At 40.6% G+C, this 14,002-nt stretch overlaps 1 protein-coding gene across 2 annotated transcripts in view; it reads right to left on the bottom strand.

Moving 5' to 3' along the window:
- The window catches only part of abcc1 (ATP binding cassette subfamily C member 1 (ABCC1 blood group)), an 81,993-nt gene that overhangs the window by 21,022 nt on the left and 46,969 nt on the right, over positions 1 to 14,002 (bottom strand). For both annotated transcript variants that reach the window (XM_069905671.1, XM_069905672.1), the window contains 4 exons: positions 5,870 to 6,046; positions 4,730 to 4,897; positions 4,477 to 4,642; positions 2,072 to 2,144 (listed from right to left, as the gene is read on the bottom strand). In XM_069905671.1, the coding sequence (XP_069761772.1) occupies positions 2,072 to 2,144; positions 4,477 to 4,642; positions 4,730 to 4,897; positions 5,870 to 6,046 (584 nt within the window). The remainder of the gene's footprint in view (positions 1 to 2,071; positions 2,145 to 4,476; positions 4,643 to 4,729; positions 4,898 to 5,869; positions 6,047 to 14,002) is intronic.

The following is a 14,002-nucleotide window of genomic DNA, read 5'->3' as shown; positions in this document are numbered from 1 at the left end:
GCGGGAAGGGTTTTGCCTGCGATGTACTGGACTGCGTCTACTACCTTTTGCAGGACTTCACGGTCAGGCGTATTGGTGCCCCCATACCAGATTAGGGTTCTTCAAAAGCTCCTTTCAGGTCATTTGTAAAATGATTTATCGCACCCACCACACACAGAGGGGAAGTTACAAACCTGATTACTCATTGAAATCAAGTTTTCTTCATTAACTGCCTTCAAATCTTTCTACCAATTAATAGCCCCTTGACCATTGGCCTTTGCAAGCAGAAAGAGTTGCATTCTCTTTATAGCTTCTCTTTTTAAATTATTGATATTTTACAATATAAAAGTTGAACAAAGCAATTACTAAATGTGCTTCTATAAAAAATAATAATGATCAGAAGTACAAGTTCCAAACCACAATTATAATAAAATAGAGCATAAAAAATAAATTTCAAAATCCCTTCCGCTAAACAAGGTTGAAGATTAGCATTCATAAATGCTAGTGGCTCAGTCTTCGAGAGGAACAACAAAATGTCAAGATTCCAGATTAACAGTAAATCTTAAGATGATGGTAGTAGTCCAAGAACGAACCCCATATCATTTGAAATAATATTTGAATTATTAACTGTATATCTAAATTTTTTTCCAAATGTAAACAAGACATAATATCCCTTAGCCATTGTGCATGTGTAGGTCGAGTACTATCTTTCCATTTATTCAAATTTGCACGTCTAGCCATCAATGAAGTAAAAGATAAAAAGGGGCATTGAATGGAGGTTGGTAACACATCAATAAAATTGGAACCTGCCCTTTCCGGAACATTCCGAGAAGATGATGTGTTCCTAGCTTCTCAAATATTATGTATAATAATTAAACTAACAAAACTTATTTTGTTTTTAAAAAAAATCACTTCAACTTATCAGTCTCTCTTCATAACTCTAGACCTCTAGCATTACCAAAATCTCCTCTGCACCTGTGGTGCTGTGTTGGAACTATACATAGCACTCTTAACCATTTGCCAGGAAATCACAGAAAAGTTTAAAAATCAGTGCCAAGAATGATATTGAAACTTTCACTTAAAATGGGAATTGAAAATAATCCTAAAAAGTTTTACATTATTCAGTCTTGTTAAAACATCAGCAGAAGAAAAAAAAATTGTAGACAAGAGCATGGCTTTAATATGAATAAAAGTTGAAGTTGGAAATGGTGTTATACAGAATCAGTGCTATGATCACCAGATACACAAATTATTTGGACCCAGGAATAAGAAGTATAATAAACATTTTGAATTGCAGTGAAAAAAAACAAAGGGCATTAACAGGAATGTATATTTTTAGCAAGTTTCAATAGTGGAACATTTTGCAAGAGGAATAAAATAACATTGTGCAAATTACAAGCGAAACACACGAGGACCCAATGATCTAGATTTTACAACCACCACCCCCCTTCACCCCCCTCCCCCCACCCCCATTCCACTAAACAAAAAAAGGTAAATAATGTAGGCTGACAAAGTCGGAATAAAGGCAAAGTTCAGTCCTGGAGAAATAACATTCAAAAAGAGAGCTCTAACTAAATTTTGCAAATTAGCAAATGCTGGGAAATAATACTCAGTGGCAAGAAAGGTGTAGCTCCCTCACAAAGTATTTGAAACAATCAAATCCTTTTATATGGAAGCTAATGAAAGGTACACGAGAGCACAAGGTAAAGATGCAATGAGATGTTAGGGGAAGCCTACGCAGAGCACATCAGCAAGTACAAACCTGTTGGGCCCAACAACATGTTGAAATCTTGTGAATACTATGCAGATACCCTGTTTGCTTTCTTCATTGTGTGTGCTTTATTAATGTTGTATATTCTGGAACACTTTTTTGTACAAGTGCTGAAGCTAAAATAATCATTCTGTATTGTTTCACATTTTGGGGGAGGGACATTTCAAACAAACACAACACTTGGAACACAAGTTTGATATTAAGCACAAAACAATTTGCTGGAGGAACTCAAACAGGGAATTGGGAGAAAAAGAATTGTCAACATTTCAGAAATTAAGTTTGTGTCCAGCATAGACCCACTCATCAAAAACGCAAACCAACCTTACGGGGACGCTGTTCAATGATTTTTGTGGACTAGTGGGATTTTCATCCTGATCTTTTACTACTGGGTCATCTGATCAAGAAATATGAAAGGCAGAAAAGTTAAACAAACATTTAATATGAAAAATTGGTAGAGTTTTAATTTTCTACAGTTCAACAACATTGCAGCTCTGTTATGAACTTGATGTCTGAATCAATTACCACATCTTATGAACACTCTAGCCCTTTTCTCACAGCCAACCCTCCTAGGAAATGGAAAAATTTTCAAGGCAAGCTGACCCAGGGAGCCTTTCACACTGCACCACTATTTGCAGGTAATTCTGCAACTTGGGATTTTAAGAGGCGTCCTGTCTCCACAAGCGACAATTCATTAGCAGGTTGTGCTTTCACATCACCAGAAGGCAATTGGTGAGTTTACTCAGCTGGGCTCTGACACTTGCTCCTTCCATGTATCAGAGTCCAGTTGAAATCTACTTGCTCTGCCTGGTTATGTCATTTCACACCACACGATTCGACCCGTGACTTTGGCGGGTTAATTCAGATGTAATCGGTGGTGTGAAAGGGACTTAAGTGACTCAACATTAGTAAAATCTACGGATAACATGTTCTTTTTAAATAAAAATTCCATTTCCCTTGGTGGTTTGATAAATAGTTTAGAAATATGGTTAGTTTTCTAACACACTCCTTCACCACAAATTAGCTCAAGAATCAACTGCATTTATCACAGAAACATGAAGTATATCTCAAGTTAAACAAATTTAAGAATGGAGTTTCTACATTATGTTAGAGGGTAATAGGGCACAGAAGGTGTTCAACATTAATAAACTCAAATATTTTCCTGATCTGTATATGATTATGTTACAAAATTATGGAAGGCATATCTATGGTAGATAGAGTCTTCAGCGTGGAACCAGACAAGGATGCTCTTTAAGTCCATTGCTTTTTGACCTGGCTCTAGAATCCTTAGCTATCGCTTTCCAAGAATCTAATATTAGTGGTATTTTAAAGGAAGGGCACAGCCTACAAAATTTTACTTTATACTCATGATTTATTGCATTTTAATTTTAATCTTGAGACCTCATTTCTTTCTCATTTTAGTCAATTTTCAGGTTACAAGTTGAATTTACATAAAAGTGAACTCTTTCCCTTGTATAACTTGGCACCAATAAATACTAACCTTTCTTTTAAAATTGAACGGCAATCAATTTACTTATTTGGGTGTAACAATTACTAAGAATTATAAACACCTACTTGAAGAAATTTTTTTCAATTTAATAAAATATGCCAGAGGGGTGTTATCAAACTGGTCGCTCCTTTCTTTATCTTTGGTTGGTCGAATCAACTCTATTAAAATCAATATCTTACTTCAATTTATATAACGTACTTTTTTCAGGCTTTACTTATTTTTATTCCCAAGTCTTTTTTGATTCCATTGGCTCAACCTTTCCTTCTTATCAACAGAAGAACAAACACCCTCACCTAAATTTTAAAACGAATATAGGTTTAGCTCTAACAAACTTTAGGTTCTATTACTAGGGAGTCAACATATGAAATCTTGTATTTTGATCGTATTATATTATCCATGAAGACTGTTCAATACGGGTCTCTTTGGAATCTAATTCTGTTACAAAATTTTCTATTATTTCTCTTCTCGTATCCTCATTTCCCTTAATTTTAAATAAATTAACTGAAAATCTGGTAGTTAAACATATTTTGAGGATCTGATACAGCTTAGAAAACTGTCGTTGAAAGTAAATTCTAAGCCTAGTCCTTTAACTGCCTTGTTTGGTACTGTTGAAGAGAGAGGCACAACTTTAACAGCATCTGATTTGCATGTATTAGATTTTATTTTTCTTATGGCAAGGCAGGCAGTGTGGCTTAGATAGGACATTGCTCTGTCCACTCAAACTCAATGGTTAAGTGACATTATGTCAAGTTTAAATTTCGAGAAGATTTGATGCTCAATATCCAATTTGAATTTAAATTTTCAAACACTGTGGGGACCCTTTTTTTAAACTACTTTCAATATTTTTGATTTGGCATTAATGCAGAGGTGTTGGCTAATAAGATAAATCTATTACTGCCACAGGGTTATTTTTTTTTCTCTCTCTTTTTGCCAAACAGCTTCGATTTTGGTAATAGGATTAGATTTTTTTAAATAAAAAGATTACTATAATACAATGTGTTTGATTAAGAATGTGGGGTAATGTGGGTATTATATTTCTTTTCTATTCCTTGTAAAATTTAAAATACATTTTTTTTAAAAAAGGAAATAGTATGATCAGAGTGTAGTAATTAAGTTCCTGGAACATGCATACACGACAAATCATACATTTCAATGGTCAAAAGGAATAAACCATCTGAAGTGATTCTGCACAGTTCAGTGGACATTTGTAGCAACTTGCCTTCACTTTCTGCTGGAGCATGCACACGAAGGAATTCTGAAAATGCTCCTTTCTGCTCCAGTAGCTCTTTGTAAGTGCCAGACTCTGAAATTTTCCCATCAACCATCACAAAAATCTTATCCATTTGAGGGAGGAAGGTAATACCGTGAGTTACAAGAACACGGGTCTGTAAAAAAAAAACCCAACAAATTGTATTCAGGGAGAAAGAGTGAGAATTGAAATGTTCATCACACAAATTGCTGACGCTAATTACCTTGCCATTCAGTAAACCTTTGGGTCCAATCACCTTTTCAAAGATATGACGACCAACCTGTGCATCAACAGCAGAGAGTGGATCATCCAGAAGATACACTGCATTATTACTGTAAACTGCTCGAGCAAGGCTCACCCTCTGCTTCTGTCCTCCTGACAAATTCACTCCCTTTGGGAGGGGAAAAAAAAAATTCAAAGCATTTAATTACTTGATTTTTATTTATACAAATTTACCTGGGTTTAGTTAGGAGTACACTTGTTATTTAACGAATAATTCTTTGATGGAAATGAAACTTAAAACTCTGAACCTTCCAATACTCTCCATTAATTAAGAACAGGACACCTTCAAAAAAAGTTAAAAAGCCTATTTTTTTTAAAAAAAGATTTTTAAAAGTTTCATTCAGCATTTATAAAAAAGGGTCAGTGCTACTTTATGACCAGATTGCTCCTTTTCAGCAAGAGTAATATACAATATAAATAATATTTTAATTTAGATAAGCACCATAGTTACAGGTGATTCTGGCCCACAAGCACATGCCACCAAAAAACGCCAATTAACCTACAACACCGACACATTTTACAGGCTGGGAGGATATCCATGCAGACACCAAGAGAGCGCACAAACTCCTTACAGACAGCGCCAGATTTGAACCCGGTCACTGCCCCTGCAATAGCATTGCACTAACTGCTGTGCTACATTAATCAAATATAATGCTCAGTTATTCCTTAAACCCTAAACACTTCTGCCTCAAATTACCTGTCAAAATTTGATAGACTTAAGCAGCATGCTCAATTCAAATTTTATTTCGTGATGCTTCTTCAATCACCAACTAATTAAAATTTGTAGTTGGACATGTGATAAAGAGCAAGTACAAATTAACCTGCTCTAGTCCAATATGGACAGCTGAATGGAACAAATTATTCAATCGTCTTGGGAAACTGAATGACTAATTACACTCTTCCTCTGCACGTACATAAACTCATCCTGTCATACATTAGTTTCACAAAATGTTTCTATTATTATTTAACAAGTGCAATCATAATCCAATATTTAAAAAATTTTTTCCCACCCACAAAAATTTAGTGGTCAATATTTTCTAATAAGTTCATTATCCATTTATAAGATATGTGCATACTCAACCTTTTCTCCTATTTCTGTCTCATCTCCTGAAGGCAGAATCTCCAGATCAGGTAGAAGTGCACAACCTTCAACCACTCTATTGTACCATTCTTCTGTTAGTTCCTCTCCAAAGACTATATTGTTTCTTAAAGGTGCATTCTGAATCCATGCTTGCTGTGGAACATACGCCACTGAATCCTGTAATTAAACAAAATCGTTAAATTTCTCCTGATTTTTTTTTAAATTTAATCTGCAAGGATAGGAATCACAAATGCATTTTTAACAGATATGCTATTTCAACAAGCAGGTTAGCAAATTCCAAATTGTTAACTTTACTGCAAAGGAAAACTCTTCAATTACTCCCAGATACTCACAAGTCACACTTAAACAATTAATTTAAGAACAATAAATTCATACTGAACTTGGCACAGGCTAGAAGATGGTCTCTATTCATCGGTATATATTCTTTCATCTCGATTGTCCACAGGGACATTGAAATTCTTTGAATTTTGGCAAAAAAAGGTACAGAATTAAATAAAAGGAAGGCTTGAACACTGGGACCACTGCAATTCAGCAATTTACAAGTTTTGAGTTGGAAGAAGCTCAGCAACATTTGAAAATGATTTAAAAAAAACTTGGGGATGGGTTGTAGTTGTTGTACAATTACACCAAGGAAGATATTAGTAAATATTAGTAAGTTAAGTTGAAATGAAAATACAGATTTCTAAGATGCACACATTGGTAAGAAAATGTACAGATGCAAAAAAGCAAATTAAATTGGATCAAATGAAACTGAACAAATCATTAAAGTAGACTTAAGTAAAACACGAAGGTCTGCAGATACCATGGTCAAAGCAAAAACGCAATGCTGGAGAAACTCAGCAGGTCAAACACCGAAGATAAAAAGATATTCAAGCATTGATTCAAAGAGATTACTTGTATTTGGGGGAAAAGAAATTAAGGGATTTGAGCTTTATCTTTTTTTAAAATATTTTATTTTAAGTTTAACAACCATGATCATACAAAATGATTAAACAAAATAAATCTTGAAAACAAACTTGGTTCATATAATAGTAAAAACCTTCCCCTCTACACTTCCCCAACCCTTTATACTAATCAATCCCCCTCTCCCAACATCCCAACCCTTAACCTCTAGAACCCCACTAACACCTAAAAAGAAAAAAAGGGAAAGAAAAAAAAGTTGAGGAGAAATAACCAAAAAACCAAACCTTCCTAAAAACAAAATATTTATCTCTCAAATTATATATTTTCTCCAAAGGAATACAAGATCTCAATTCTGAATTCCACCTTTGTAAATCAAGTTCTATTTGATCTTTCCAGCAATTACAATACACGAAAAACACAAAATCTATCCAAATGTAGTTTCAAACAAACTGTACTTGTATCATTAATTTAAAAATTAATGGGTTCAAAGAAAGTTTAATTTTAAAAACATTTTATAAAAATTCTCCAATCCAAGACCAAAAAAATTTAACTTTTTCACGTGTCCAAGAAAGTCCCCTTCTCCTCGACATCGAAAACATAAATCAGAAGATATAAAGTTATATATTTGTAATTGTTCCAAGGTTAAATATAATTGATGTATAAAATTATAATGAATAAGTCTATATCTAACATTAATAATCTTAGTCATACCGTTCTTACAAATAGTTTGTCAATGATCTCTACTAAATTCCACCCCTAAATCCTTTTCCCATTTTAATCTTGACTTATGTAAATGTATCTTAAACATTTTTTGTTGCAGTAACTTATACATTTCAGATATAAATACTTTCTTTTCACCTTCCCAAAATAACATTTCAATTTTGATTCCTTTGGAAGCTCCAAATTTCTCCCATAAAAGTCATGCAACAAGGATTTGATAATAACAAAAAAAGTGCATGGGTTGGTATTTGATATCTTTCATTCTCCCAAATGAAATATAATGACTCAATTCATAACAATTATTCACTGTCTTAATACCTTTCTGGTCCCAAATCTTAAGTTGATTATTAATCGTAAAGGGAAAGAGTTGATTATTAATCGTAAAGGGAAAAAGTTGATTACTAATCGTAAAGGGAAAAGGCTGATTCTGATACAAAGGAGTAAATCTAGATATTTTACCTTGAGTACTAATTTCCTTATTCACTTTCTCCCATATTCCTATCAAATGAGACAATAATTGGCAACTTAAGCAAATATAACAACTTTTCATTCCATTTATATACAATCCCTATTTTTTCATTCATTCATTTTAACTCTATATCTGCCCATAACAAATTAACAGAATCAAACATATTATTAATAAATCATAATTGAGGAGCTTTATTTTAAGAACTTAAAACATTTGGGAGTTGAAAACCTCCTAATTCATATTTCCACGCTACCACTTTACCTTACCTTAAAAAAATTTTCTCACTACTACATTCAAATCTTTTAAAAGTTTCTTAGGTACTTTACATGGAATAGATTGGAAAATGTATTGAAGTCTTGGGAATATATTCATTTTAATACAATTCACTCTGCCTATTAAAGTTATGAATATATCTTTCCATTTAATTAAGTCATTTTTAATTTTAGAAAATAACAGTAGATAATTTAATGCATATAAATGATTTGTATGTCTATCTATTTTAATACCTAAATATTTAATTTGATCAGTCCATTTAAATCTTACATCTTTACAAAAACAACAATCTGTATCAGACAACTGCATGAAGTCCACTTTTCTCCCAATTAACTTTGTACTGTGGCAGTGTGAGTAGTGAAAGAAACAGCCATCACGTTGAGGGTCATTAAAGACTGTTTCTTTTTTTAAATTGGTATATGCCCCTTTAAGGGCAGCGTTGGCACAGTCACCCTGAGCGTAATGATGTCACAAAAGCTGCCTGGGGTGCATGCCACGTGGGAGATTCGACTGGGAAAGAAACCCCCTACGGCGTCATCTTCCCAGGGCTGCCCCATCACATGGCATTACAAGCTGGGCCAGTTCGCCCAGAGCGAGTGGACCAGCTACGCGTCCTGCCACTTGGACAAGTGGCCCTGTCGCTTAGGCTTGGCTGTCTGCACTGGCTGAGATAAATCCAGATGCCTTCAGGCAGTCCACTGGAAAAAGTTCCTCCCTCCCCCCAATGTCTAGGGTGAAGGTTCCACCAGTCTGATGCAAGACTTTGTATGGCCCCTCGTACAGTCACTGCAGCGGTGCACCCTGCAGACCCCTTTGCACAAAAACGAGCTGAGCTGAATCGAATTTTTTGGGGAGGTGGATTGGCCGGGTGCTGTGGGCTGTTGGGGGTGTCAGGGAGTCAGGGAGCCCAGTCTCCTGCGGAGGTCTGCCAGCAGGTTTGCGTCGGTGGCCGCGGTGTCGGGGTTTGAGCCGAAAAGCGATGCGCCATACACCATCTCCGCCACCGAGGCTTGTAGGTCCTCCTTGGGTGGCGTCCTAATCCCGAGGAGGAACCAGGGTAGCTCATCCGCCCAATCTGGTCCAGAGAGCCTGGCCATGAGCGATGTCTTCAGGTGCCTGTGAAACCTCTCCACCAACCCATTGGATTGTGGGTGGTATGCCGTGGTGTGGTGGAGCTTCACCCCCGGGAGTTTCACCATCTGGGTCCACAAGACAGATGTGAACTGCGTACCCGTCGCTGGTGAGGTGCACCGGGACTCCAAATTGGGCAATCCACTTGTTGACCAGAGCCCTGGCGCATGTCTCCGCAGAGGCTTCCTTGATCGGGATAGCGTTAGGCCACCTTGCGGCGCAGTCGACCACCTTGAAGAGGTAACGAGCCTCCCTTGTCACTGGCTGGGGTCCAATGATATCGACGTGGATGTGTTGGAACATGCGAGCCACCGAGTCGAAGTTCTGTCCAGGAGCCTGCGTGTGTCAATGGACCTTGGAGGTCTGGCACATGCTGCAACTCCTGGCAAGCTCCGCGACCTCCTTCTTAAGCCCATGCCACACGAACCGCTTTGCGACCATCTGCACCCGTTGTTTTCACCGCTGGGTGAGCGAGGTCGTGGACTAGGCTGAAAACCCTCGCTCTCCAGTGCGGCGGGACTACTGGACGCGGCATGCCTGTTGAGACATCGCAGAGCAGAGCTGTTGGGCAACTGGACATCTTCGAGTTCAAGGCCCGAGATGGTGGTCCGCAAGGCCTGCGTCTCCGCATCATTCCTCTGGGCTTGGCCAGTTTTGCATAATCTAGGCCGAGGGCGAGTGTTGATGGAGGGGCATGAGAGTGCATCCCCCACAACATTGCCCTTGCCGGCCCTGTGTCGGATATCGGTCGTGAACTTCAACACGTACGAGAAGTGACGCTGTTGTCTGGCGGACCACGGATCCTTGGCCATCACCAGTGCCTGGGTGAGAGGCTTGTCATCCGTGAAGACCGTGAACGGTCTGCCCTCCAGGAAGTAGCAAAAATGGTGGATGGCCAAGTACAGCACCAGGAGCTCCCGGTCGAAGGCACTATATTTGAGTTCTGGTGGGCGCAGCTGCTTGCTGAAAAAAGCCAGCAGGCACTAACGTCCATCAAGCCACTGTTCCAGGACCCCCTCCCCCCGCACTACCATAGCTGAGGCATCCACGGAGAGCGACGTGTGCACCTCCGGCCGTGGGTGTACTAGTAGTGTTGTGTTGGCTAGGGCCTTGTCCGCCTCTACCGGCCATAATAGCCTTTTCTTTGGTGGCCTTCAGCTTGAACAATGAACGCATGGTGCGAGCAGCTCTGGGGATGAAACGATGGTAAAGATTCACCATCCCCACAAACTCATGGAGGCCTTTCAGGGTGGGGGTTTTGGGAAACATTGGATGGCCTCCACCTTCTCCGGCGCTGGTGTGGCCCCAGTCACAAAATGGTGTGCTCCAGGAACTGGAGGGTCTCCTTGCCAAACTGGTATTAGGTCACGTTGACCGTGTTACAAGATCAAACCAGCAATCACAAAGAAGGCATATCACACAGGGGTAAAGATGAAAAATTACTTTCTTAATAAAAATTCACCTTCAAACTTGAATTCAAAAATCTCCCCCCCCACCTTTTATAACAATGCCCACTGGTTACCATGCAAATTTCTATAACAGTGTAAAACTAAAAAATTCCCTGGCCTAAATATAACACATGTAATTAAAGTCAAAGTAATATTTCCAACCAGCCCACAGAAAACATTTTAGACACAAAACTCACAAGGATCATAAAACTTCGATCTTAATCATAGCAAAGATCATAAACAAAATTCAGTTTGTTTGGTAAACTGAGAGAAAGCAAGAGAGGGAGAGGGAGCACAAATTCAAAGTTGTCTTTTTGTGATGCTTGCAAAGAGGGGAACCACTGGCTTGGTCCGGATCCTTCTGGCTGCCTTCAGAATGTTCATCCTTTTTGAAATCCCAACATTCTAAACTGTCCTCCAGACCATGACTCATGCACTGGGCCTCCTTCCACTCCACAGCACCCCCAGTGGTGGTTTATCGTCCAAGTCCAGAAATTTTTAGATCATTTTCTGCACATGCTCGTCCGTCTCCCACTCTCTCAGCAGTCCACTTTCACCTTGGCTCTCAAGGAAAACTGTCACTTTTCAACACAAAACCACACAACACATCGGTCAATACACAACACATAGGACAATACACAACACAGAACTCTGTCACAAGAGTGAGATTATTTCTCACAGTAACATTTTGCAAATGTGGATCATTAAAGAGCAAACCATTATCTTCCTTGGCCGAAATTCGCCAGCCGAGCAAAGAGAGTTTGGAGGTGGGCATTGTGCTCATCGCAGCTGCGACTGGCAATGAGTATATTGTCCAAGTAAATGAACACAAAGTCCAAGTCCTTCCCAACCGCATCCATTAAGCGCTGAAACGCTTGGGCTGCATTCTTTAGGCCAAAGGGCATACACAGGAACTCGAAGAGACCGAATGGGGTGATAATGGCAGTCTTACCCAAGCTGTATGGATGCACTGGGATCTGATGGTATCCCCGCACGAGGACCACCATGGAGAAGACCCGTGCGCTGGAAGTCGGGGGTGGTTGCATCATTCAACCGACGGTAGTCCCCACATGGTGTCCAGCCCCCAGACTATTTTGGGACCATATGGATCGGCGATGCCCAGGCGCTGTCCAAGCGTCGGACGATTCCAAGTTCTTGGAGTCTGGAGAACTCCTCCTTTGCTCAATGGAGCTTCTCGGGTGGCAGCCGTCTGGGCCTAACGTGCAACGGGATGTTCGTGGCTCTACGATGGCGGGGAACCCACAGAGGATGTTGCCGAACTCATCTGTGGCGGAGGCGATTTCAGGTCTGCAGGCATCTGTTGTGTCTAGTCGTGTGGAGTGGAACTTTCGGGCATTGACCAGGTTCTTGCCCTTCATGTCGACCAGCAGACCGTGAGCCCTCAGGAAATCGGCCCCCAACAGCGCGGTGCCCACAGATGTTAGGACGAACCTCCAGTGGAACTTCTCCTTCCCAATCTGGATCTGTGCCCTGCAGGTGCCATAGGTGCTGATGGTGGAGCTGTTGGCCACCCTCAGGGTTGGACCACGAGATCAGGTGCGAGCTTCTAATGCGGTGAGGGGGAGACGCTCAGCCCTTGTCCACCAGGAATCGGCAGCCAGTGGATCTGTCTGTCGCATGAAGGAGGCTGTTGGTGTGGCCAGCCGTCGCAGCCATTAAAGGCGGTTGACCTAGTCGTTTCCCTGAAACCCACATGGTTGGTGGCACTTACGGATTTGCACTCCCCGGCGTTGGTGGTATAAACACCAGGACGTCTGGCCCTCCGCTGGCTTGGTCTGGGGCGTGGGCGGCGGTTGGCTGGTTCCTGGCCGTGCCACCAGGTTGAGGGCTGCCTTGTTCTCCCACCTCATGAGCCAGAGGACGTCTGCATGGGCTGCTGCCTTTCTCGGGTCTGAGAAGTCTTGTTCATAAGGTGCAGCCGAATGTCCTCTGGCATCTACTCCAGGAATATTTGGCGGAAGAGAAAACAAGGCTTGTGGTCTTCCGCCAGAGCCAGCATTTCGTCCATCAGTGCCGAAGGACTACGGTCCCCAAGCCCATCCAGGTGTAGGAGCCTGGAAGCCCGTTGCTGGGGGGGGGGGGGGGGGCGGGGGACGGTGCTGAGCCCAAAGGTTCCCAGCAGCAGGTCTTTAAGGGCAGTGTACTTGCCCGCAGTCGGGGGGGGGGTGATGGATGATGTCGTCCATCCTTGCCGCTGTGTCTTGGTTCAAGGAACTCACGACGTAGTAAAACATCGTGGAGTCCGCAGAGATGTTGCGAAGTTGAAACTGCACTTCCGCCTGCCCAAACCATGTTCTCGGTTGGTGGGTCCAAAAGTGGGGGGGAAGCTTGATAGAGACAGCATTAAGCTCTGCCGAATCCATGGTTTTTTTGAGACCAGAAAGACGTCTGGGCTCATCACGGTCACCACTGTGGCAGTGTGAGTAGTGAAAAAAACATAACCACCACATTGAGGGTCGTTAATGACTGTTTTTTTAAATTTGGCATGTGCCCCTTTAAGGGCAGTGTTGGCTCAGCCACCCTGTGCGTGATGATGTCACAGAAGCTGCCTGGGGCATGCACCACACGGGAGATTTGACTGGGGAAGAACCCCCAAACTGTGCCATCTTCCCAGGGCTGCCCCGCCAGGTGGCGTTATAAGCGGGGCCGGTTCACCCTGAGTGAGTGCTCCACCACAGTACGCAAATAATTCCCCATGTTCCCTTAACCTAACCTGTAAAACTTTCAATGACTTTCTTGGTTCTGTTAAATAAATCAACACATCATCAGCAAATAAATTAATCTTACATTCATCCAGACCCACTGTAATACTCTTTATCTCGCCTTATTCACTCTGCTAAAGGTTCTATCACCAATGCAAATAATGCAGGTGACAAAGGACAATCTTGCCTAGTTGATCTCTCTAACCTAAAAGATTCAGACAAAAGTCCATATGTCACAACTCTAGCCATAGGCTGTTTATATATTGCCTTAATCCAAGTGATAAATTTTGGTCCAAATTGAAATTTTTTAAATACGTTAAATAAAAAAAAAACACCATTCAACTCTATCAAATGCTTTTTCAGCATCTAACGATAAGACAATTTGTAAGTCAGATTTCTCCTGTGAAACTTTAAACTAATTAACTTAATTATATTATCCTCCAAA

The sequence above is a fragment of the Narcine bancroftii genome, chromosome 12 (genome assembly GCF_036971445.1).
Source record: "Narcine bancroftii isolate sNarBan1 chromosome 12, sNarBan1.hap1, whole genome shotgun sequence".
NCBI classification, from domain to species: Eukaryota; Metazoa; Chordata; class Chondrichthyes; order Torpediniformes; family Narcinidae; genus Narcine; species Narcine bancroftii.
Note: the sequence above shows the minus strand (reverse complement) of the source record. Positions and strands in the feature narration are given on the sequence as shown.